Below are 27500 nucleotides of genomic sequence, written 5' to 3'. Positions count from 1 at the left end.
CAAAAACACACAATGGAATTTATCAATGAATCCCTTTTTGAAACTTTTTGGAAAAGTTTTGAATGAAACATAATGTGGAAGGAAATAAAATAATAGGCAATTTATTTTATGTTTTATTTTTTACCCGCAATCAATAAAATCAGGTCCGTGCGTGACCCAAAAATGGGTCAAGACCCTGTGTTTGGGAAACACTGCCTTACAGCAAATGAAAACAGACAGACAGGGTTACGCTTACACACATAACAGGGACAAGCCCTAGAATCTGATTACTTATGACATCAGGAATTATGACGTGTACACTTTGTTCTGTTCATAACACCATCATATGAGAACAATGGGCTCCGTTTTCGTCACCGCTAAACCCCTTATCCCTAAACTTCTTTGCCCTTTTTTTTTACTATTTTGTAAAGGCCAGTTTGAGGGCATTAAACGAACGTACCGGCCAGTTTGATGACATTAAAGGAACGTACCGGCCAGTTTGATGACATTAAAGGAAGGTACCGGCCAGTTTGATGACATTAAAGGAACGTACCGGCCAGTTTGATGACATTAAAGGAACGTACCGGCCAGTTTGATGACATTAAAGGAACGTACCGGCCAGTTTGATGGCATTAAAGGAACGTACCGGCCAGTTTGATGACATTAAAGGAACGTACCGGCCAGTTTGATGACATTAAAGGAACGTACCGGCCAGTTTGATGACATTAAAGGAACGTACCGGCCAGTTTGAGGGCATTAAAGGAACGTACCGGCCAGTTTGATGACATTAAAGGAACGTACCGGCCAGTTTGATGACATTAAACGAACGTACCGGCCAGTTTGAGGGCATTAAAGGAACGTACCGGCCAGTTTGATGACATTAAAGGAACGTACCGGCCAGTTTGATGGCATTAAAGGAACGTACCGGCCAGTTTGATGACATTAAAGGAACGTACCGGCCAGTTTGATGACATTAAAGGAACGTACCGGCCAGTTTGATGACATTAAAGGAACGTACCGGCCAGTTTGAGGGCATTAAAGGAACGTACCGGCCAGTTTGATGACATTAAAGGAACGTACCGGCCAGTTTGATGGCATTAAAGGAACGTACCGGCCAGTTTGATGACATTAAAGGAACGTACCGGCCAGTTTGATGACATTAAAGGAACGTACCGGCCAGTTTGATGACATTAAACGAACGTAACGGCCAGTTTGATGGCATTAAAGGAACGTACCGGCCAGTTTGATGACATTAAAGGAACGTACCGGCCAGTTTGATGGCATTAAAGGAACGTACCGGCCAGTTTGATGACATTAAAGGAACGTACCGGCCAGTTTGATGACATTAAAGGAACGTACCGGCCAGTTTGATGACATTAAAGGAACGTACCGGCCAGTTTGAGGGCATTAAAGGAACGTACCGGCCAGTTTGATGACATTAAAGGAACGTACCGGCCAGTTTGATGACATTAAAGGAACGTACCGGCCAGTTTGATGACATTAAAGGAACGTACCGGCCAGTTTGATGACATTAAAGGAACGTACCGGCCAGTTTGAGGGCATTAAAGGAACGTACCGGCCAGTTTGAGGGCATTAAAGGAACGTACCGGCCAGTTTGATGGCATTAAAGGAACGTACCGGCCAGTTTGATGACATTAAAGGAACGTACCGGCCAGTTTGATGACATTAAACGAACGTACCGGCCAGTTTGATGACATTAAAGGAACGTACCGGCCAGTTTGATGACATTAAACGAACGTACCGGCCAGTTTGATGGCATTAAACGAACGTACCGGCCAGTTTGATGACATTAAACGAACGTACCGGCCAGATTGAGGGCATTAAAGGAACGTACCGGCCAGTTTGATGACATTAAAGGAACGTACCGGCCAGTTTGATGACATTAAAGGAACGTACCGGCCAGTTTGATGACATTAAAGGAACGTACCGGGCAGTTTGATGACATTAAAGGAACGTACCGGCCAGTTTGATGACATTAAACGAACGTACCGGCCAGTTTGATGACATTAAACGAACGTACCGGCCAGTTTGAGGGCATTAAAGGAACGTACCGGCCAGTTTGATGGCATTAAAGGAACGTACCGGCCAGTTTGAGGGCATTAAAGGAACGTACCGGGCAGTTTGATGGCATTAAAGGAACGTACCGGCCAGTTTGATGGCATTAAAGGAACGTACCGGCCAGTTTGATGACATTAAAGGAACGTACCGGGCAGTTTGATGACATTAAAGGAACGTACCGGCCAGTTTGAGGGCATTAAAGGAACGTACCGGGCAGTTTGATGACATTAAAGGAACGTACCGGCCAGTTTGATGACATTAAAGGAACGTACCGGCCAGTTTGAGGGCATTAAAGGAACGTACCGGCCAGTTTGATGACATTAAAGGAACGTACCGGCCAGTTTGAGGGCATTAAAGGAACGTACCGGCCAGTTTGATGACATTAAAGGAACGTACCGGCCAGTTTGATGACATTAAAGGAACGTACCGGCCAGTTTGATGACATTAAAGGAACGTACCGGCCAGTTTGATGACATTAAACGAACGTACCGGCCAGTTTGAGGGCATTAAAGGAACGTACCGGGCAGTTTGATGACATTAAAGGAACGTACCGGCCAGTTTGAGGGCATTAAAGGAACGTACCGGGCAGTTTGATGACATTAAAGGAACGTACCGGCCAGTTTGATGACATTAAAGGAACGTACCGGCCAGTTTGAGGGCATTAAAGGAACGTACCGGCCAGTTTGATGACATTAAAGGAACGTACCGGCCAGTTTGATGGCATTAAAGGAACGTACCGGCCAGTTTGATGACATTAAAGGAACGTACCGGCCAGTTTGATGACATTAAAGGAACGTACCGGCCAGTTTGATGACATTAAAGGAACGTACCGGCCAGTTTGATGACATTAAAGGAACGTACCGGCCAGTTTGATGACATTAAAGGAACGTACCGGCCAGTTTGATGACATTAAAGGAACGTACCGGCCAGTTTGATGACATTAAAGGAACGTACCGGCCAGTTTGATGGCATTAAAGGAACGTACCGGCCAGTTTGAGGGCATTAAAGGAACGTACCGGCCAGTTTGATGACATTAAAGGAACGTACCGGCCAGTTTGATGACATTAAAGGAACGTACCGGCCAGTTTGATGACATTAAAGGAACGTACCGGCCAGTTTGAGGGCATTAAAGGAACGTACCGGCCAGTTTGAGGGCATTAAAGGAACGTACCGGCCAGTTTGATGACATTAAAGGAACGTACCGGCCAGTTTGATGACATTAAACGAACGTACCAGCCAGTTTGATGACATTAAAGGAACATACCGGCCAGTTTGAGGGCATTAAAGGAACGTACCGGCCAGTTTGAGGGCATTAAAGGAACGTACCGGCCAGTTTGATGGCATTAAAGGAACGTACCGGCCAGTTTGATGACATTAAAGGAACGTACCGGCCAGTTTGATGACATTAAACGAACGTACCAGCCAGTTTGATGACATTAAACGAACGTACCGGCCAGTTTGATGGCATTAAAGGAACGTACCGGCCAGTTTGATGACATTAAACGAACGTACCGGCCAGTTTGATGACATTAAAGGAACGTACCGGCCAGTTTGATGGCATTAAAGGAACGTACCGGCCAGTTTGATGACATTAAAGGAACGTACCGGCCAGTTTGATGGCATTAAACGAACGTACCGGCCAGTTTGATGGCATTAAAGGAACGTACCGGCCAGTTTGATGGCATTAAAGGAACGTACCGGCCAGTTTGATGGCATTAAAGGAACGTACCGGCCAGTTTGATGGCATTAAAGGAACGTACCGGCCAGTTTGATGACATTAAACGAACGTACCGGCCAGTTTGATGACATTAAACGAACGTACCGGCCAGTTTGATGACATTAAAGGAACGTACCGGCCAGTTTGATGACATTAAAGGAACGTACCGGCCAGTTTGATGACATTAAACGAACGTACCGGCCAGTTTGATGACATTAAAGGAACGTACCGGCCAGTTTGATGACATTAAAGGAACGTACCGGCCAGTTTGATGACATTAAAGGAACGTACCGGCCAGTTTGATGACATTAAAGGAACGTACCGGCCAGTTTGATGACATTAAAGGAACGTACCGGCCAGTTTGATGGCATTAAAGGAACGTACCGGCCAGTTTGATGGCATTAAAGGAACGTACCGGCCAGTTTGATGACATTAAACGAACGTACCGGCCAGTTTGATGACATTAAAGGAACGTACCGGCCAGTTTGATGACATTAAAGGAACGTACCGGCCAGTTTGATGACATTAAAGGAACGTACCGGCCAGTTTGATGACATTAAAGGAACGTACCGGCCAGTTTGATGGCATTAAAGGAACGTACCGGCCAGTTTGATGGCATTAAAGGAACGTACCGGCCAGTTTGATGACATTAAAGGAACGTACCGGCCAGTTTGATGACATTAAACGAACGTACCGGCCAGTTTGATGGCATTAAACGAACGTACCGGCCAGTTTGATGACATTAAACGAACGTACCGGCCAGTTTGATGACATTAAAGGAACGTACCGGCCAGTTTGATGACATTAAAGGAACGTACCGGCCAGTTTGAGGGCATTAAAGGAACGTACCGGCCAGTTTGATGACATTAAAGGAACGTACCGGCCAGTTTGATGACATTAAACGAACGTACCGGCCAGTTTGAGGGCATTAAAGGAACGTACCGGGCAGTTTGATGACATTAAAGGAACGTACCGGCCAGTTTGATGGCATTAAAGGAACGTACCGGCCAATTTGATGACATTAAAGGAACGTACCGGCCAGTTTGAGGGCATTAAAGGAACGTACCGGCCAGTTTGATGACATTAAAGGAACGTACCGGCCAGTTTGATGACATTAAAGGAACGTACCGGCCAGTTTGATGGCATTAAAGGAACGTACCGGCCAGTTTGATGGCATTAAAGGAACGTACCGGCCAGTTTGATGACATTAAACGAACGTACCGGCCAGTTTGAGGGCATTAAAGGAACGTACCGGCCAGTTTGATGACATTAAACGAACGTACCGGCCAGTTTGATGACATTAAAGGAACGTACCGGCCAGTTTGAGGGCATTAAAGGAACGTACCGGGCAGTTTGATGACATTAAAGGAACGTACCGGCCAGTTTGATGACATTAAAGGAACGTACCGGCCAGTTTGAGGGCATTAAAGGAACGTACCGGCCAGTTTGATGACATTAAAGGAACGTACCGGCCAGTTTGATGGCATTAAAGGAACGTACCGGCCAGTTTGATGACATTAAAGGAACGTACCGGCCAGTTTGATGACATTAAAGGAACGTACCGGCCAGTTTGATGACATTAAAGGAACGTACCGGCCAGTTTGATGACATTAAAGGAACGTACCGGCCAGTTTGATGACATTAAAGGAACGTACCGGCCAGTTTGATGACATTAAAGGAACGTACCGGCCAGTTTGATGACATTAAAGGAACGTACCGGCCAGTTTGATGGCATTAAAGGAACGTACCGGCCAGTTTGAGGGCATTAAACGAACAAACCGGCCAGTTTGATGGCATTAAAGGAACGTACCGGCCAGTTTGATGACATTAAAGGAACGTACCGGCCAGTTTGAGGGCATTAAAGGAACGTACCGGCCAGTTTGATGGCATTAAAGGAACGTACCGGCCAGTTTGAGGGCATTAAACGAACGTACCGGCCAGTTTGAGGGCATTAAAGGAACGTACCGGCCAGTTTGATGACATTAAAGGAACGTACCGGCCAGTTTGATGACATTAAAGGAACGTACCGGCCAGTTTGATGGCATTAAAGGAACGTACCGGCCAGTTTGATGGCATTAAAGGAACGTACCGGCCAGTTTGATGACATTAAAGGAACGTACCGGCCAGTTTGATGACATTAAAGGAACGTACCGGCCAGTTTGATGACATTAAAGGAACGTACCGGCCAGTTTGATGACATTAAAGGAACGTACCGGCCAGTTTGATGGCATTAAAGGAACGTACCGGCCAGTTTGAGGGCATTCAACGAACGTACCGGCCAGTTTGATGACATTAAAGGAACGTACAGGCCAGTTTGATGACATTAAACGAACGTACCGGCCAGTTTGATGACATTAAAGGAACGTACCGGCCAGTTTGATGACATTAAAGGAACGTACCGGCCAGTTTGAGGGCATTAAAGGAACGTACCGGCCAGTTTGATGGCATTAAAGGAACGTACCGGCCAGTTTGAGGGCATTAAACGAACGTACCGGCCAGTTTGATGACATTAAAGGAACGTACCGGCCAGTTTGATGACATTAAACGAACGTACCGGCCAGTTTGATGACATTAAAGGAACGTACCGGCCAGTTTGATGACATTAAAGGAACGTACCGGCCAGTTTGAGGGCATTAAAGGAACGTACCGGCCAGTTTGATGACATTAAAGGAACGTACCGGCCAGTTTGATGACATTAAAGGAACGTACCGGCCAGTTTGATGACATTAAAGGAACGTACCGGCCAGTTTGATGACATTAAAGGAACGTACCGGCCAGTTTGATGACATTAAACGAACGTACCGGCCAGTTTGATGACATTAAACGAACGTACCGGCCAGTTTGATGACATTAAACGAACGTACCGGCCAGTTTGATGACATTAAAGGAACGTACCGGCCAGTTTGATGACATTAAAGGAACGTACCGGCCAGTTTGATGACATTAAAGGAACGTACCGGCCAGTTTGATGGCATTAAAGGAACATACCGGCCAGTTTGATGGCATTAAAGGAACGTACCGGCCAGTTTGAGGACATTAAAGGAACGTACCGGCCAGTTTGCGGTTGTCCAGTTTGAGCCTGTTGAGAGGGTTGGTGCCGTACAGCAGGACGTGGCGTTCCGTATGCACCGACTGCAGCTCCTCCAGCGTGGCCTTCCTTCCTCTGATGCTCTGCAATTTACAATTTACAATAACATTTAGGCATTTAGCAGACGCTCTTAATCCAGAGCGACTTACATTAGGCAAGAAAAAAAGCATGGGAATACATCACATATATAAAATGCATTTAACATGAAACATGCGTAAGCTAAGTAAGAACGTAACTAGAACATATCTATATAATGACACTATACATATAAACTATACATATATACTATACTATGCTATGCTATGCTATGCTATGACTACATACAATGCAATTATTGTGCTGTCTACATGACATGCTATAAGTCTGTTTCAAATGCTATCTAAGTCTAAAAAGTGCTATCTAAGGGGGTAGGGTAAGTGCTACGGGCCATGATGGAGTCTGAAAAGGTGGGTTTTCAGACTACGGCGGAAGATTGGGAGTGATGCTGCAGTTCTGATTGCAACGGGGAGTGCATTCCACAGTTTTGGGGCCAGAAGGGAGAAGAGTTCTGCATGGACACACAACACACACACGCTGAAGCCCAGAATATAGGCACTATGCTCACACGCCATTCTGGAAAGAACTTTGGGCCCCTTCCCCACTTCCTTCACAGGTGTTACCGATGATACTAATAAAGGCTCAGAGTCAGTCCCGCCCCCTCGAGAGACCCGGAAAATAAATCCCCGTTCATTTTCCTCATAGACTTTTCAGAAAGTATTTATTTAAAGGCGTTTACGCCGCGGACAAAGCCAACTCCAGTCGTGACAAATCATGACAACAAACACAATTTTTCGGGCTGAACAAATAATTAGAAAGAAGAAGAAAACGGCAGGTTACACACACTTTTTTTGTTGTTTTTCTTCTTTGTAATTATTTGTTTGGTCCAAAATATTTTTTAGTTTGTTGTCATGATTTGTCACGACTCCAGTTGGCTTTGTACGACGCTTATAAGGTCTTTAAATAAATACGTTTTGAAATGGGAAAAATGCATTGGGAACTATTTCCTGGGCCTGGCGTCGTCATGAAAGGGGCGGGACTGGGCCTGGCGTCGTCATGAAAGGGGGTGGGACTGTGCCTGGCGTCGTCATGAAAGGGGGCGGGACTGGGCCTGGCGTCGTCATGAAAGGGGGCGGGACTGGGCCTGGCGTCGTCATGAAAGGGGCCGGGACTAGGCCTGGCGTCGTCATGAAAGGGGGCGGGACTGCGACGCTCTATTGTGCATGTTGGTTCACTGGAAGTGGAAATTAACCCTCTGCTACACCAGTGGGTCTCAAAGTGTCCTTGAGTGGGTTCTAAATGGCCCCTTAAAATGTCTTCTACATCCTGACAGTTTTCTGAAAAAGCTATGTTTCTATGTCGTTCTTCGATTTTTCAAAAATAGCAGACTTACAAGCTCATAGCGCACCACTCGGTGGCGCGATATGAGCTTGTAGATCTGCTATTTTTCAATAGCTAGCTAAAGCATAACATAATGCTAACACCAAAAGGGGTTCCCGCCCAAAATGGGTAGTAAAATCAATGTTAATTTAACTCTGAGAGTGTACAAATGGAACCAAACAGACCCTTATGGGTCCATTTGGTTCCATTTGTATACACTCTCAGAGTAATGGGGGTCCTTGAAATTAAAAAGTTTGAAAACCACAGTACACTAAATGGAACAGAGACTTAATTAGTATCATTGGTAACACCTGAAAGTATAGGAAAGCGGAAGAGTAAGGTTTCACTCACACCTTTCCACCTAGCATACAACATTGATGCATGCTAGATGTAAACAAAGGGTCATGGCCGCCCCAATGCATTTCCAATGGAAGTCACATGGTTTGACACAACATTTGTGTTGTACGGCTTTCGGCTGTGTTTCGACTGCCCCCCCTCCAGCTCATACAACAAAAATGTTGTGTCAAACCATGTGACTCCCATTGGAAATGAATTGCGAGCTTGCATCAGTAAACAAGTCTCATGCAACAGCTATACATCAATCTGTTGTGCACGTGTGAGTCAGGCCTAAGAGTAAGTAAGAGTAGTTATTCTGTGTGTTGTTCGTTGAACTCTAAAGAGAGTAGCCTAAATGTAAACACATGGACCTGTTAGGCTACGAGGAATAACGACCTCCGCAGCCACACAGAGAAAACATGGCCCAAGGTTTGGGACACTGCCAGAACTCCATGGGAGCCTGCGACTCCTAAATGGCTGTTTTTCACTGTGTTGTACTGAACAACCTGATGCAGCAAACCATTGATTAACATCTAAGGCCTGACCCACACCTTTCGATCTAGTATACAACATTGTTGCATGCTAGATGTAAACAAAGGGTAAGTGTGATGGCCGCCCCAATGAATTTCCAATGGGAGTCACATGGTTTGACACAACATTTGTGTTCTACGGCTTTCGGCTGTGTTTCGACTGCCCCCCACCCCCTCATACAACAAAAATGTTGTGTCAAACCATGTGACTCCCATTGGAAATGCATTGCGATACATCAATCTGTTGTAAAGGTGTGAGTCAGGCCTAAGATGGTAAGAATCATGCAGTGTTTTTGATAAATGCTAGTTTACTGTGCAGATATATATGCTGGTTACTTGTACACACGTTCTTGTTGTACAGTATATATATATACAGTTGTTTTGATCTTGACCACAAAGGTTAAGAATGTTATTTAGACAGCATGTCCCTTTACTTTAGACAGATGCTAGGTGTGGTGTTTACCTGGTATGCTGGTTTGTTTGAAGCACCACATTGTTACGTATCTCTGCTTATGTGACTACAGTAACACCCTGCTGGGTGTTGACTAGGGCTCTGCTTTTACTTGTCTTACTCCCATCTCGCACTTGTAAGTTGCTCTGGATAAGAGCATCGGCTAAATGTAATTGTTATAATGTCACATTGTGTATGTGTGTGTGTGTGTGTGTGTGTGTGTGTGTGTGTGTGTGTGTGTGTGTGTGTGTGTGTGTGTGTGTGTGTGCGCACGTGTGTTGTATCTACCTCACACTGTCCCTTCAGGCCTCTCTCCTGTAGCCGTGACCAGATGCTCTGTATTCTCCCAGCATGCTCTGGGTGACTGCTGTTGTCTCCACACGTGCACTGGTGCTTCAGCATGTGAGAATCATACACTAGACCTGCACGCACGCGCACACGCGCACACACACACACACACACACACACACACACACACACACACACACACACACACACACACACACACACACACACACACACACACACACACACACACACACACACACACACACGACAAATTATACTCAACAGAAAAGCCCAAAGGACATTTGGAATAGTAGTAATAATTCCTGTCATGCAGCCCGACACTCATTTGTGTGTGACTGACCGGTAGTAAAGCGCGGTTTGCAGGCGTTCTCTGTCGTGGCGAGGTTCAGGGGCTTGTCAGGCAGAGAGAGCGAGGTGGAGGCGGGAGACGACTGTGTGCGGGACAGAGGCCGGTGGATGCCGTCGGCACCAATGCAGAGCATCATGGGTACCGCCAGCGTCTCCATCTGGGCCGTCTGACGCCGCAGCTGCTGCAGCTGCTTCTGCTGTTCCCATAGCAACGACTGTGGATGGAGAGAGACAGAGAGACAGAGAGACAGACGCAGAGTGTGAGAGGTGGGAGTGCATCAGTTGGGTTCATGTGTTCATTTATGGGTCAGTGTCACAGACCTTGAGATGAGCTCTCATCTATATACAGTACAACAAATACAGTTTCTGTGGTAACATTGTAGGTGAGAATGGGCAGTGTGCGGTGCACCTCACATGGAAGCCACGGGTGAGTCCTAACGCATGTGTCGGACTGTTGCATGTCGGACTTTTACCAACGTATGCGCCACTAGTGCAAGTAGCTTAATATTGATTCATATCACATTTACAATGGCTGGATTAAAGGTTTGTTAACAATATTAGCCTAAGTCTAATTAGAAGCAGATACATGCTTGAGACAGTTGCAGCTGTCGAAGAAAGTTGAATACTGCCCCCTATAGGACTGTTAACTGAACAACAGACTTTGTGCTGTGACTGGTTTTAATGTGTTATTGTCTATTGTCCTGTGCGTGCGTGCGTGCGTGCGTGCGCCCGTGCGTGCGACGTGCGTGCGTGCGTACGTGCGTACGTGTCCTACCTGGTTGAGGATGAGTGCGTGCTGCAGGTTGATTGGCTCTGACTGGTCGTCGCCGGACGCCGGCTCCTCCTCTCTCAGTGACTCGCTCCTCGGACGGCTCTGATAGGCCGACTCCACCGGCGACGCCCGGCCCCCGTCCTCCGAGTCCATGTCCTCTGACGGGATCTGGCGTAGGCGCGGCTTCTCACTGGATTTACACATCAACTACACACACACACAAACACACACACACACACACACACACACACACACACACACACACACACACACACACACACACACACACACACACACACACACACACACACACACACACACACACACACACACACACACACACACACACACACACACACACACACACACACACACACACACACACACACACACACACACATACACACACACACACACACACACATACATACACACACACACACACACACACACACACACACACACACACACACACACACACACACACACACGTACACACACACACACACACACACATACATACACACACACACACACACACACACACACACACACACACACACACAGCACAGCACAAATACAATAAATACATAAACAATAAACACACACATTTTAGGCAAAAATCCTGCATGCACACATGCACACACACAGGTCTGCATGCACGCATGCACACGCGCACAGTCGCACGCACGCACAGGCGCGCACACACACACACACACACACACACACACACACACACACACACACACACACACACACACACACACACACACACACACACACACACAAGACATAAAAACCTAGGGCTGGGCGATATTGAATTGTACAGAATCACACAGCGCTTCCATGTCGTTTTTGGATCCCAAGTTCAGTGAGAGATACACTCCTCTCTCTTTGTATGCCTTCTTGTCACCTTTTCCATACAGATGCTACAGTTCACTCTGTCTGCAGATGTACGTTGGTTACTTTGGAGTTGGTTAAGATTTACACATTGGAGGGGAGTTAGAGTTGTTTTTTCTAGACCACAAATGTGAAGAACTTTATTTAGATACAGTAGTATGTTTAGACAGATGCTCAGTTTGATGCTAGTGTCTTTGAAGCGCTACAGTGTTCTCTACTTATGTGACTACTAGTCCAGTAATAATAATGTCATTTGACCTCAAACTAATTGCAAAAAAAACAAACTCAGTTGATTTTGTATCTCATAATTGGGCTACATTTGGCCATAGCCACTGTGACCTCATCACATTTGTGATGACGGCTATGGTAATTTTTTGAATGAATGAATCAATCAATCAATCAATCCTCCTCACCTTGCCCAGGTGCGTCTGTAGCTTGAGTCTCTCCAGCAGCTGGGCGTTGCTGTGCTGCTGCTGCAGCAGGTGGGCGTGCAGCGGCCGGGGGCTCTGGGGGAGGGGCTCCGAGCGCGTCCGACTCAGGGGCTTGTGTGGATGGCCGGAGCCCGGAGCCAGACGGTCCATCTGGGGGGCGAACTGCAGCGGAACAGTGCCCAGACCTGGAACTATGAGGGGGGGGGGGAGAGAGAGAGAGAGAGAGAGACATAGAGACACAGAGACTTTTGAGCCACACAGGCAAAATATATTATATTTTAAAATGCAACAACTACATGCAGCAGCCAGAGTCCAAAATGCAGCAGCCAGAGTTTTAACTAGAACTAAGATGAGAGAACATAATTTACTCCAGTTTTGGCTTCACTGCACTAGCTTCCGGTTGTTTTTAGGATTGATTTTAAAATTATTTTACTTGTTTATAAAGCTCTCAATGGTCTCGCACCTTCCTACCTACATGACTGCCTGCCTAAATATGTCCCAAACCGCCCCCTAAGGTCTTCCACTGCGGGCCTGCTCGCTTTGCCTAAAAAAATGGCAACTAAAAAATACGAGGAAGCAGCGTTTTGCTTCTACGGGCCGACGGCGTGGAACAAACTCCCACTGTACCTTCGACAGGCAGCCTCTGTAGACATTTTTAAAGCGCAGCTCAAGACTCACTTCTACACCCTTGCTTTGAATTGATCTTTTAATTTTTTTTTTATGTTTATGCCTTGCTTTTCTTTCTTTTTTTCCCTCCATTGCTCTGTAAAGCACTTTGAGCTGCATTTCATGTCATGAAAGGTGCTATACAAATAAAGTTTTATTATTATTATTATTATTATTACATGGAGACATTAACAGGCATAATTCCTCACATAAAACAAAACATTAAATTGGTAAAGGAAAAAAAAACATTGAGGGATGCGAGGGAACTTATTGCAAACGCAACTTCAGGGTTTAAAAGTCATATAGGGACGTCCATTTCTCAGTGGGTCGTATTATGACCACTAGGTGGTGCTATAACACTGGAGATGGACAAGGGCAGTCTTTAACTGATGAGGCAAGGCTGGCCGTAATCTAACATGTTGCATCTGGCTTATATGTGTATATACAGTATGGTGTAAAGTATTTAAGTGCATGTACTCAATAAGTACTGAATTTAGGTACAATGATGAGGACTTTCTACATTACCGGAGTACTTTCCAATACTTTTACTTAAAATATTGTTCTTTTACACCACTACAATTATTTGAAAACGTTTTTTTGATAGATTGATTGATTGAAATATTTATTAACAGTTTGCAGAATTACAGTACATTTCAAGCACAACTCAATACAAAGACTGTTAACTGTGAGTGGACGACCCAATAAAGCATTGCACTTGTTTACAAGAGGGTCCACCTTGTTCAATTCATCAAAACATTTAGAGACGTACAAATAGACACTTCTATATAGTCAAAGAACAGAACAGGAATTCATCATAAAGGAGGTAAAAAGGGAAAATAAACATATACAGTGAGGGGGGAAAAGGGGGGGCGGTTGGGGGGGATTCAGATTTTACGGGGGCCAGTTTCGAATTGCAGCCATCCGTAGGTGCCCTTTGAGAGCGGTTTTGAAGGAGTCAAGGGATTTGCATGTCTTAATGACTGTTGGTAGGGCGTTCCACATTAGTTTAGTTACTAGTTACAGATTTTGATTGTTATTACAAAACACACAATAAACTTCGACTATTTGCAAATAGCTGATCTACAAGCTCACAATATGTCGCGTTGCAACGCATTGTGAGATTGCAGATCTGTTACTTTAAATTGGACATTGTGCCTAACGAGTACATTTACTTTTAGTACTTTAAGTACTGTATATTTTTGATGCCAACATTGTGGTATTGATACTTTTACCTAAGTAAAAAATGTGAATACTTCTTCACCACTGCGTGTGTGCGTGTGTGCGTGTGTGTGTGTGTGCGTGTGTGCGTGCGTGCGTGCGTGCGTGCGTGCGTGCGTGCGTGCGTGCGTGCGTGCGTGCGTGCGTGCGTGCGTGCGTGCGTGCGTGCGTGCGTGCGTGCGTGCGTGCGTGCGTGCGTGCGTGCGTGCGTGCCTCACCAGTGAGCAGTGGTGTGTGCACCAGTCCAGAGGGCTCCAGGATGATAACGGATTGGAAGTGGCCGCTCTGCTCATCCCTCCCCAGGGGGAGGAACATGGAGGAAGGTACCTGAGCCACCTTCAGAGAGGAGGACAATGTGTACAAATACCTTTATTAGCAGATACTACAAATACTACACAGCATACACACTAGGCATACAAGGGAGCAAAATACCGTTCTGCGTAAATCATGGTGCTTGTCACATTTAACCCAATTCTGGGCGGGAGCCGGGAACCCCTTTTGGTGTTAGCATTATGTTATGCTTTAGCTATTGAAAAATAGCAGATCTGCTATTTTTGAAAAATCGAAGAACGACTGACATAGAAACATAGCTTTTTCAGAAAACTGTCAGGATGTAGAAGACATTTTTAGAATCTGATCTCAGGTCAAAATGGGTTAAACAACAGCCACATTAAAAAGATGTAAAGCCATTTAAAAACTAATATATATATTATATATATATTCTTTTTTACAGTAGTAGTAGTAGTAGTATGTCCCATAGAGCAACCCCTCAACAATTCTGTGACCCATTAGGGCACACATTTCCACCAATGACTATACTGTACATAATTGAATACAAAAGGACCCCAATGGAAACGAGCCATACTGTATGCTTTCCTGGATAAATCATTTTAGCAGACCTTGTATTTTACTGTACTTCCCTGTGCTTGTCCATGCAAAATGTTAATAAACTATTCAATCAACGAACAAACTAACGAACCAATCAATCAATCAATCAATCAATCAATCAATCAATCAAAAATGTCTTGCAATTCCAACATAATATTGAAAAGAACGAAGAAAATCTAACAAATTGTTACTATATTTCAGGATTCACATTTATTTTCCTGGAATTTCAACCTTTCAACCTAACCCATTTAGACCTGAGATCAGATTCTAAAAATGTCTTCTACATCCTGACAGTTTTCTGAAAAAGCTATGTTTCTATGTCAGTGGTTCTTCGACTTTTCAAAAATAGCAGATCTACAAGCTCATAGCGCGCCACTTGGTGGCGCGCTATGAGCTTGTAGATCTGCTATTTTTCAATAGCTAAAGTATAAGATAATGCAAGTATAACAAAATGGGTTAACTGGGAATTCCAATTGCAAGATATGAAAGCCACACAGCCTTTTCAAGTCTGTTTCATGTATGGTGGAAATTGGCTTCCATATCTAAGCCATGTTTTGGAGGATATACTGCATTATAATAACATATATGTACATGGTTGTATTTACCCTGGCGTTGGCTGGCAGTCCCAGGGTGATGGTTGGCAGCGTGGACGTACTGTGGATGGTGAAGTTAGCAAGAGAGCCATCCTGCAGTAAAAGCCTCTGGGCCTAGAAACACCAAACAGAGAGAATTTAAAGGTGTGATAGACAATTTACAAATTACAATTACAATTTAGGCATTTAGCAGACGCTCTTAATCCAGAGCGATTTACATTAGGCAAGAACAAAAGTATGGGAATACATCACATATATAAAATGCATTTATCAAGAAACATGCGTAAGCTAAGAACGTAACTAGAACATATCTATATAATGACACTATACATATTAACTATACATATATACTATACTATGCTATACATATGTACTATGATGTGCTATGACTACATACAATGCAATTATTGTGCTGTCTACATGACATGCTATAAGTCTGTTTCAAATGCTATCTAAGTCTAAAAAGTGCTATCTAAGGGGGTAGGATAAGTGCTATGGGCCATGATGGAGACAGCATTCAACCATTCTGTATGTCATCATTTCCCTGACTCATCATATGGTTTGCAACATTGTAATGTGATGGGTGCATTCAAGTGTTTCCTAATAATAATATTAAAGGACCACTTCACCACTTTTCAACCTATCTTTATATAATAGGTCCTCACTAATAATCATGAAAAAACGGCACAATTTGTTTTCTACTCGGTCTGTGTCTCATAGGAGGGCTGTGGGCAGTTCAGAAACCGTCTTCCAGTGACATCATCGATGGGGAATACAAGCTAATAAAAACTGCAGGCTTTCTAGTCCTGAAAAGTTGCAATGCGAAAATGGAAGCGATCATTCTCACGATAATGAAAATCTAAACATTTGTTTAAAAAATAATCTGCCTAATGATGATGTCACTGGAAGACGGTTTCTAAACTGCCCACAGCCCTCCTATGAGACACAGACTGAGTAGAAAAAAATCGTGCCATTTTATCATGATTATTAGTGAGGACCTATTATATGAAGAAAAGTGGTGAAGTGGTCCTTTAACTACACTGGATACATCGGAATACAGGATCTTATTTCCATTTCAGGAAAAGTAGCTATTTTGGACATAGACGTTTTCCACATGACATCGACAATGTCAAATGTATCGATCGCAGCGATAGTTCAGGTCGCCAATAGCATTGCCAATAAATGGTTATTCCTATAATGAAAGTGTCTAACTGAACTTTAACATAGTTCATTCTCAATAATACTTTCAGCTCCAGTGTACGTATGAAAGTTTGTATAACAGGGTGTTTCTGGTTATTCAGCGACAGACAGACAGGCAGACAGGCAGACAGACAGACAGACAGACAGACAGACAGACAGACAGGTGTTGTGGTGATTAAATGAATAGTACATGAACCCTGGATGTCCCTGTGCTCCTGTGTCGTTGGATATAAACATGTCATTACTGCCGCCAATGAATGTTCACACCGTTCTCATCGCCGCCATGGCTCCAACCCCCTCACTGTGTGTGTGTGTGTGTGCGTGCGTGCGTGCGTGCGTGCGTGCGTGCGTGCGTGCGTGCGTGCGTGCGTGCGTGCGTGCGTGCGTGCGTGCGTGCGTGCGTGCGTGCGTGCGTGCGTGCGTGCGTGCGTGCGCGTGCTAACCTCATGCGAGAGGCCACCAGCAGATGGCAGTAGACCATTCTCGTTGGGCAGACTGTCATTAGGTGAACTACAGCCAGAGACTGGGGTACTGCTGCTACTGGGAGATGAGTCTGAGGAGAAAACACACACAGTCACATTGAACCATACTATCCTAGTATTGACCCCTGGGGGACTCCACTCTCCGCTCAACTAAGTATACTAGAGTGTATGCACGACGTGACATCATTATCATACCCGGAGTTATGCGGGAACGCCTACTAGTGCATTCACTTCTAGTCATTTCTACTAGTTGACTAGTTGCCTAGTTTACTAGTCGACTAGTTGTTTAACTACCTATTATTATTTTATTTTTTTGGAAATAAATATTTGTACATTTAAAAACTGTGTACATTGGTGACTTTAACTATAATCTACCTGATCTTGAGGCCTACAAAATCAGGGAAAAAAAATATTTTCTTATCAACTAGTCAACTAGTCAAGGTCGACTAGTAGATTTACTAGTCGACTAGTAAACTAGTCGACTAGTTGCTTAATGCCCTAACGCCTACTGAGTGGCAAAAATAACTACTTTCTGGCCTTGAAAGCCCCGTACTGTACATCCAAACAGAAAAGTCCGATCTGATCACATTAGACAACATATTAAACATTGAACATATATTTCAGTGTGATGTGCTGGTGCAACAGTAACATCATATATTTCAGTGTGATGTGCTGGTGCAACAGTAACATCATATATTTCAGTGATGTGCTGCTGGTGCACAGTAACATCATATATTTCAGTGTGATGTGCTGCTGGTGCAACAGTAACATCATATATTTCAGTGATGTGCTGCTGGTGCACAGTAACATCATATATTTCAGTGTGATGTGCTGGTGCACAGTAACATCATATATGTCAGTGTGATGTGCTGCTGGTGCAACAGTAACATCATATATTTCAGTGTGATGTGCTGGTGCAACAGTAACATCATATATTTCAGTGTGATGTGCTGCTGGTGCAACAGTAACATCATATATTTCAGTGTGATGTGCTGGTGCAACAGTAACATCATATATTTCAGTGTGATGTGCTGCTGGTGCAACAGTAACATCATATATTTCAGTGATGTGCTGCTGGTGCACAGTAACATCATATATTTCAGTGTGATGTGCTGGTGCACAGTAACATCATATATGTCAGTGTGATGTGCTGCTGGTGCAACAGTAACATCATATATTTCAGTGTGATGTGCTGGTGCAACAGTAACATCATATATTTCAGTGTGATGTGCTGCTGGTGCAACAGTAACATCATATATTTCAGTGATGTGCTGCTGGTGCACAGTAACATCATATATTTCAGTGTGATGTGCTGGTGCACAGTAACATCATATATGTCAGTGTGATGTGCTGCTGGTGCAACAGTAACATCATATATTTCAGTGTGATGTGCTGGTGCAACAGTAACATCATATATTTCAGTGATGTGCTGCTGGTGCAACAGTAACATCATATATGTCAGTGTGATGTGCTGGTGCAACAGTAACATCATATATTTCAGTGATGTGCTGCTGGTGCACAGTAACATCATATATTCCAGTGTGATGTGCTGGTGCACAGTAACATCATATATGTCAGTGTGATGTGCTGCTGGTGCAACAGTAACATCATATATTTCAGTGTGATGTGCTGGTGCAACAGTAACATCATATATTTCAGTGTGATGTGCTGCTGGTGCAACAGTAACATCATATATTTCAGTGTGATGTGCTGGTGCAACAGTAACATCATATATTTCAGTGTGATGTGCTGGTGCAACAGTAACATCATATATTTCAGTGTGATGTGGTGGTGCAACAGTAACATCATATATTTCAGTGTGATGTGCTGGTGCAACAGTAACATCATATATTTCAGTGATGTGCTGCTGGTGCACAGTAACATCATATATTTCAGTGTGATGTGCTGCTGGTGCAACAGTAACATCATATATTTCAGTGATGTGCTGCTGGTGCACAGTAACATCATATATTTCAGTGTGATGTGCTGGTGCACAGTAACATCATATATGTCAGTGTGATGTGCTGCTGGTGCAACAGTAACATCATATATTTCAGTGTGATGTGCTGGTGCAACAGTAACATCATATATTTCAGTGTGATGTGCTGCTGGTGCAACAGTAACATCATATATTTCAGTGTGATGTGCTGGTGCAACAGTAACATCATATATTTCAGTGTGATGTGCTGCTGGTGCAACAGTAACATCATATATTTCAGTGATGTGCTGCTGGTGCAACAGTAACATCATATATTTCAGTGTGATGTGCTGGTGCAACAGTAACATCATATATTTCAGTGTGATGTGCTGCTGGTGCAACAGTAACATCATATATTTCAGTGATGTGCTGCTGGTGCACAGTAACATCATATATTTCAGTGTGATGTGCTGGTGCACAGTAACATCATATATGTCAGTGTGATGTGCTGCTGGTGCAACAGTAACATCATATATTTCAGTGTGATGTGCTGGTGCAACAGTAACATCATATATTTCAGTGTGATGTGCTGCTGGTGCAACAGTAACATCATATATTTCAGTGATGTGCTGCTGGTGCACAGTAACATCATATATTTCAGTGTGATGTGCTGGTGCACAGTAACATCATATATGTCAGTGTGATGTGCTGCTGGTGCAACAGTAACATCATATATTTCAGTGTGATGTGCTGGTGCAACAGTAACATCATATATTTCAGTGATGTGCTGCTGGTGCAACAGTAACATCATATATGTCAGTGTGATGTGCTGGTGCAACAGTAACATCATATATTTCAGTGATGTGCTGCTGGTGCACAGTAACATCATATATGTCAGTGTGATGTGCTGGTGCAACAGTAACATCATATATTCCAGTGTGATGTGCTGCTGGTGCACAGTAACATCATATATTCCAGTGTGATGTGCTGCTGGTGCACAGTAACATCATATATGTCAGTGTGATGTGCTGGTGCAACAGTAACATCATATATTTCAGTGTGATGTGCTGCTGGTGCACAGTAACATCATATATTCCAGTGTGATGTGCTGGTGCACAGTAACATCATATATGTCAGTGTGATGTGCTGGTGCAACAGTAACATCATATATTCCAGTGTGATGTGCTGGTGCAACAGTAACATCATATATTTCAGTGTGATGTGCTGGTGCAACAGTAACATCATATATGTCAGTGTGATGTGCTGCTGGTGCAACAGTAACATCATATATTTCAGTGTGATGTGCTGGTGCAACAGTAACATCATATATTTCAGTGTGATGTGCTGCTGGTGCAACAGTAACATCATATATTTCAGTGTGATGTGCTGGTGCAACAGTAACATCATATATTTCAGTGTGATGTGCTGGTGCAACAGTAACATCATATATTTCAGTGTGATGTGCTGGTGCACAGTAACATCATATATGTCAGTGTGATGTGCTGGTGCACAGTAACATCATATATGTCAGTGTGATGTGCTGCTGGTGCAACAGTAACATCATATATTTCAGTGATGTGCTGCTGGTGCACAGTAACATCATATATTCCAGTGTGATGTGCTGGTGCACAGTAACATCATATATGTCAGTGTGATGTGCTGCTGGTGCAACAGTAACATCATATATTTCAGTGTGATGTGCTGGTGCAACAGTAACATCATATATTTCAGTGTGATGTGCTGCTGGTGCAACAGTAACATCATATATTTCAGTGTGATGTGCTGGTGCAACAGTAACATCATATATTTCAGTGATGTGCTGCTGGTGCAACAGTAACATCATATATTTCAGTGTGATGTGCTGGTGCAACAGTAACATCATATATTCCAGTGTGATGTGCTGGTGCACAGTAACATCATATATTCCAGTGTGATGTGCTGGTGATGCACAGTAACATCATATATTTCAGTGTGATGTGCTGGTGATGCACAGTAACATCATATATTTCAGTGTGATGTGCTGGTGATGCACAGTAACATCATATATTTCAGTGTGATGTGCTGGTGATGCACAGTAACATCATATATTTCAGTGTGATGTGCTGCTGGTGCACAGTAACATCATATATTTCAGTGTGATGTGCTGCTGGTGCACAGTAACATCATATATTTCAGTGTGATGTGCTGGTGCAACAGTAACATCCTGAGTGTGAAAGTATAAAACTATCAAGTATAAAGTTTGACTCTGTAGAAAGAGGCTTGGGGCTCCATTTTCGTCACCGCTAAACCCCTTATCGCTAAACTTCTTTGCCTTTTTTTTTACTATTTTGAAAAAAATAGTTCAACTAGCCAATCTACATTGACACGCTGTGAGCTTGTAGACTGGCCATTTTAACTATTGAAATATGTTTTGCAAAATAGTAAAAAAAAAAAGGCAAAGAAGTTTAGGGATAAGGGGTTTATCGATGACGAAAATGGAGCCCTTGGTGTGTCATGATACATCAGCGCCATACTATACGGATAATATGGATGTTTGTGTGTGTGTGGGAGGGGGGGGGGGGGTTACCTAGTGTGTGTGTGTGGGAGGGCGGGGGGGGGGGTTACCTAGTGCGTCAGGTACTCTGTGCTTGACACACGTCGGGGCGCTTTCCTTGCGGGTGAGCGGGCTCTTGCGGGTGTTGAGGTGTTTCTTCAGCTTGTGCTTCACTTTCAGATTGGGCTCCGATGCTGCAAACACACACAATGGCAACAGTGACTCAGTAATGACGATGCTACAAAAAACACAATGGGGAAACAGTGATGAGTCAGTGTAGTTACAGGATTCGACAGGACTCTGGTCTCCGAGAAGCAGCTACCGCAAAATGATTCAACAGGGAATCCCCACAAGGCCCGGGCTTTTTTTATTCACTTGTTGGGTCGAACTCACAATCGCCGGTTATTAACCCATTTTGGGCGGGAACCCCTTTTGGTGTTAGCATTATGTTATGCTTTAGCTATTGAAAAATAGCAGATCTACCACCGAGTGGCGCGCTACGAGCTTGTAGGTCTGCTATTTTTGAAAAATCAAAGAACGACTGACATAGAAACATGGCTTTTTCAGAAAACTGTCAGGATGTAGAAGACATTTTTAGAATCTGATCTCAGGTCAGAATGGGTTAAGTGGATGGATGTGGCCCAGTATAGCTGCAGTTGTCCTGGGGTCTGTTGAGCCTGGCACCACTAGTTCTATGTGAGCTGAACCACTGAACCATCATTTACTGATTCAATTGACCCTTTAGCCTGGTTTAAAACGATGCAAAGCCACTGAGGAAAATCCAACTGCAGTCACACATACTGACGTGTTTCTGTGAGCCGAGTGTTCCGGTTTGAACTGTGAGATTAGCCCATTTTGGGCGGGAACCCCCTTTGGTGTTTTAAACATTATGTTATAATGTAGCTATTGAAAAATAGCAGATCTACAAGCTCATAGCGCGCCACCGAGTGGCGCGCTATGAACTTGTAGGTCTGCTATTTTTGAAAAATCGTTAAAATGTGCCTCAAATCTTTCCGAAAATTGTCATGATTTAGAAAACTTTTTTTTTTAATTTCGACGTCAGGCCTGAATGGGTTAGTATATTAGTAGCACTTTACAACGGCACTGTGTGTAGTGTTGTGTTACTATTGGTCCACGACAAACCAGTCTGGCGACTGGATTAAGATCAATATAATCTCTCAAAGAATCCTGGTAGTCACAAGACTTTGTGAAATCATATTGTGTGGGCAAAAAAAACGGATTTATCAAAGACCATGTTAAATGTTCAATCCTTGGTGTTAAATCTAACTCCGGAGAGTGTACGAATGGAACCATATTTTTGCATACTCTTCTGAGTTAAATGAATACCAAGGATTGTGTGTGTGTGTGTGTGCATGTAAATATGACCAGGAAGTGAAACATTCATCCATTTGCATTTCGTGTGAGACATGTGATTTCAGTATAGACAGCATTATGTCACCAGTGTGTGACTGACTATAACATGTTACTGTCACCAGTGTGTGACTGACTATAACATGTTACTGTCACCAGTGTGTGACTGACTATAACATGTTACTGTCACCAGTGTGTGACTGACTATAACATGTTACTGTCACCAGTGTGTGACTGACTATAACATGTTACTGTCACCAGTGTGTGACTGACTATAACATGTTACTGTCACCAGTGTGTGACTGACTATAACATGTTACTGTCACCAGCGTGTGACTGACTATAACATGTTACTGTCACCAGTGTGTGACTGACTATAACATGTTACTGTCACCAGTGTGTGACTGACTATAACATGTTACTGTCACCGGTGTGTGACTGACTATAACATGTTACTGTCACCGGTGTGTGACTGACTATAACATGTTACTGTCACCGGTGTGTGACTGACTATAACATGTTACTGTCACCAATGTCTGACTGACTATAACATATTACTGTCACCAGTGTGTGACTGACTATAACATGTTACTGTCACCAATGTGTGACTGACTATAACATGTTACTGTCACCAGTGTGTGACTGACTATAACATGTTACTGTCACCAGTGTGTGACTGACTATAACATGTTACTGTCACCAGCGTGTGACTGACTATAACATGTTACTGTCACCAGCGTGTGACTGACTATAACATGTTACTGTCACCAGCGTGTGACTGACTATAACATAACATGTTACTGTCACCAGTGTGTGACTGACTATAACATGTTACTGTCACCAGTGTGTGACTGACTATAACATGTTACTGTCACCAGCGTGTGACTGACTATAACATGTTACTGTCACCAGCGTGTGACTGACTATAACATAACATGTTACTGTCACCAGTGTGTGACTGACTATAACATGTTACTGTCACCAGCGTGTGACTGACTATAACATGTTACTGTCACCAGTGTGTGACTGACTATAACATGTTACTGTCACCAGCGTGTGACTGACTATAACATGTTACTGTCACCAGTGTGTGACTGACTATAACATGTTACTGTCACCAGTGTGTGACTGACTATAACATGTTACTGTCACCAGTGTGTGACTGACTATAACATGTTACTGTCACCAGTGTGTGACTGACTATAACATGTTACTGTCACCAGTGTGTGACTGACTATAACATGTTACTGTCACCAGTGTGTGACTGACTATAACATGTTACTGTCACCAGTGTGTGACTGACTATAACATGTTACTGTCACCAGTGTGTGACTGACTATAACATGTTACTGTCACCAATGTCTGACTGACTTAAGCAATATTACACAAGAGGGTGTGGTTTAACTTCAGTGATGCTTGCGGAACTCGACTTTGTCTCGTTCCTTACCGCATCACTGTCGTGGCAATAATCACGTTAAACCACACCCTCAAGTATAATATTGCAATTATACAACAGTTACCCTTAAAACTAAGAAAATCGTTGAAAAAATATACAGATGTAGTCACTATGACCACAAATGTCCCAAGAAACTAGCTAGCCTAGCCACCGAGTTTGCTAGCGCTCTGGGAAAACAGAGCAGCTGAATTCTTGGTTTTGATTAGGTGGTGAATGGTGCTGGTTTAACCCACGGCTAGAAGCCGTTTCAACCAATCAGATTGCTTCCTCGAAACGACCTGTTGTATAATATAACATGTTTCTGTGTCCCAGACCCGTACCTGCCCGCCGTAGGGGGCTCTCATCACAGCCGTCGTTGGACGAGGGAGGAGGGGACGACACCCCCTGAGAGGAGACACTGGGGTCTGGAGCCAGCTCTCTGCAGGAACACACACACACACACACACACACACACACACACACACAGACACAGACACACACACACACACACACACACACACACACACACACACACACACACACACACACACAGACACACACACACACACACACACACACACACACACACACACACAGACACACACACACACACACACACACACACACACACACACACACACACACACACACACACACACGCGCGCACATGCACACATGCACACACACACACACACACACACACACATTGTGATTGATTGATTGATTGATGTAAATGAGGTACAGTCAATTGTGTAATCAACTTTATCATCCAACATGGGGAAATTAATTTGGTCTCTTGCTTGACATAAAAACACAAAAAATAAAACACAGTAAAACAGCAGATTTGCTCTACAAACACACGTGTGTGTCGTCTGAGTGTCTCTTCCCCTTTTGACCATAAGGTTCAAGGAACTTCAGAAACCTTTTACCTACCAAGGAACTACTACACACTTCTTGAAATGCTTGAGTCCTGTATTGCATTAGTGTTTGTGTTTGGACTGCTTAGCCACAAACATATGGGGAACAAATATGATGTGACTGATACATACATGACACACAACATGAGAATGCTGCAACAATACAGCAAAGTACTGTGACGCTGTTGAACTGCGAATGATCTGGGTGACCGTATAGCCAAGTGGTTATAGGGTGCATACCACATACCATCAGTGGGTCCCTGGTACAACTCTGGCGGCCGGCCAGACCATTTGCTGTGATTACGCAACTCTCTCTCCGCAAAATACGGTATATATTTCACTCACACTATCAAATAAAGGCTTAGAGTATGTATGAAACCCGACGCTGATTTTGTTGATGTTGTAGTTTTCTCAGTTTATAAAATACGGCAGATTTAAAAGGTAAGCACTGCAGCTGCAGCTAATAAAATCAATAATGGGGTGAGTTGGGTGTGCCAAGAGCCATGGGTGTACGTGCCACTGGTCAATGCTTGCACATTGACACGCCTAAATCTAACCAATTATTAAACGTATTAGCTGCAGCTGTGCTGTTTACATTACAGTGTACTCTAAGAGGGGAAAACCAAGACTCCTAAATCAATTTCCTGTATCTGCAAGTATGACGTGGGTCTCTAAACTCCATTGGAGAAGTGACCATGACCACAGACTATGACCCATTCCTTCTAGAACATGGAGAAGTGACCATGACCACAGACTATGACCCATTCCTTCTAGAACCTGTATTGCGTGCATAGGAGGCCTTAGCTATATATGTTTCACCAGTTTCAATTGAAACAGGCCTGCACCCTCAGGGGGGCCTCCAAGCTCGAACTGAACGTCAGGCGTCAGTCAACCCCCGCCACTCTTGGCCCTCTCTCTCTCTATCTCGCTCACTCACTGCCTTGCTCTCTCCCACAATGTTAAGTTACACCTATTTTATGTTAATAACCTGCAGGGTAAAATGTGCAGCATTGGGAGGTAAAGGGGAGACACTTTAATTGTGAAGAGACGACAGGATGAGGAGAGGTGTTGTTGTTGTTGCTAATTGTCCAGAGTAAAGGCTGTGTGTGATATTGAACAGTCAAACTATTTGTATCAATACGGCTGTATCAACAGAATAATTATGTCATAGGTATATGGGGGCCTCATATTTGGTCTTGAAACGGGCCTCCAGATTCCTAAGGCCGCCCCTGATTGCGTGCGTGCGTGCATGTGTCTGTGTGTGCGTGCGTGCATGTGTCTGTGTGTGTGTGCGTGCGTGCATGTAAGCTACATGTAAGCTACATGTGTCTGTGTGTGCGTGCGTGCATGTGTCTGTGTGTATGTTACCTGTAAGCTACATGTGTCTGTGTGTCTGTTACCTGTAAGCTACAGGAGGTGTCTGTGTGTCTGTGTGTATGTTACCTGTAAGCTACAGGAGGTGTCTGTGTGTCTGTGTGTGTGTGTGTGTGTGTGTGTATGTTACCTGTACGCTACAGGAGGTGAGAGCGGGTTGGAGTTGGTCCTCTCCAGCGCCGCCTGTTTCTGCTTCTTAAGAATCACTTCCTGGAGTTTCTGTTTGACCAGGGAACTAGCCACAGCGCCTGTCCATGAACCACACCACAGCCAGTCACAAACACGAACGTTACTAATCTACTATTCTCGTCTATAATGCGTGAGCAAATATCTCGTAGACTCTTGTCGTATTTTCAGAGTGAGTTCTGAGTCCAGTATCAGAACCTCTGTCACACATACAGCTCATTCATCTTCCAGCCAATCTGAGGGCAGTGAACGGTATGACCTGACCAATCTGAGGGCAGTGAACGGTATGACCTGACCAATCTGAGGGCAGTGAACGGTATGACCTGCTATGTTACTGTATGTCAAAAGAAAAGTGCTCTAAAC

General features: G+C 44.0%; 1 protein-coding gene across 1 annotated transcript in view; it reads right to left on the bottom strand.

Annotated features, from left to right (window-relative positions):
* Nucleotides 1-27500, bottom strand: part of hdac7a (histone deacetylase 7a) — a gene marked incomplete at its 3' end in the record, with an annotated part of 38002 nt that overhangs the window by 7490 nt on the left and 3012 nt on the right. Inside the window, exons 3-13 of the mRNA XM_079531602.1 lie at nucleotides 27082-27199; nucleotides 25002-25099; nucleotides 21926-22048; nucleotides 17365-17474; nucleotides 15734-15835; nucleotides 14459-14576; nucleotides 12339-12547; nucleotides 11029-11232; nucleotides 10246-10468; nucleotides 9885-10018; nucleotides 6826-6946 (exon numbers count right to left, since the gene is read on the bottom strand). Of these exons, the coding sequence (XP_079387728.1) occupies nucleotides 6826-6946; nucleotides 9885-10018; nucleotides 10246-10468; nucleotides 11029-11232; nucleotides 12339-12547; nucleotides 14459-14576; nucleotides 15734-15835; nucleotides 17365-17474; nucleotides 21926-22048; nucleotides 25002-25099; nucleotides 27082-27199 (1560 nt within the window). The remainder of the gene's footprint in view (nucleotides 1-6825; nucleotides 6947-9884; nucleotides 10019-10245; nucleotides 10469-11028; nucleotides 11233-12338; nucleotides 12548-14458; nucleotides 14577-15733; nucleotides 15836-17364; nucleotides 17475-21925; nucleotides 22049-25001; nucleotides 25100-27081; nucleotides 27200-27500) is intronic.

Source organism: Electrona antarctica, assembly GCF_951216825.1.
Source record: "Electrona antarctica genome assembly, contig: scaffold_467, whole genome shotgun sequence".
In the NCBI taxonomy this organism is placed as follows: domain Eukaryota; kingdom Metazoa; phylum Chordata; class Actinopteri; order Myctophiformes; family Myctophidae; genus Electrona; species Electrona antarctica.
Note: the sequence above shows the minus strand (reverse complement) of the source record. Positions and strands in the feature narration are given on the sequence as shown.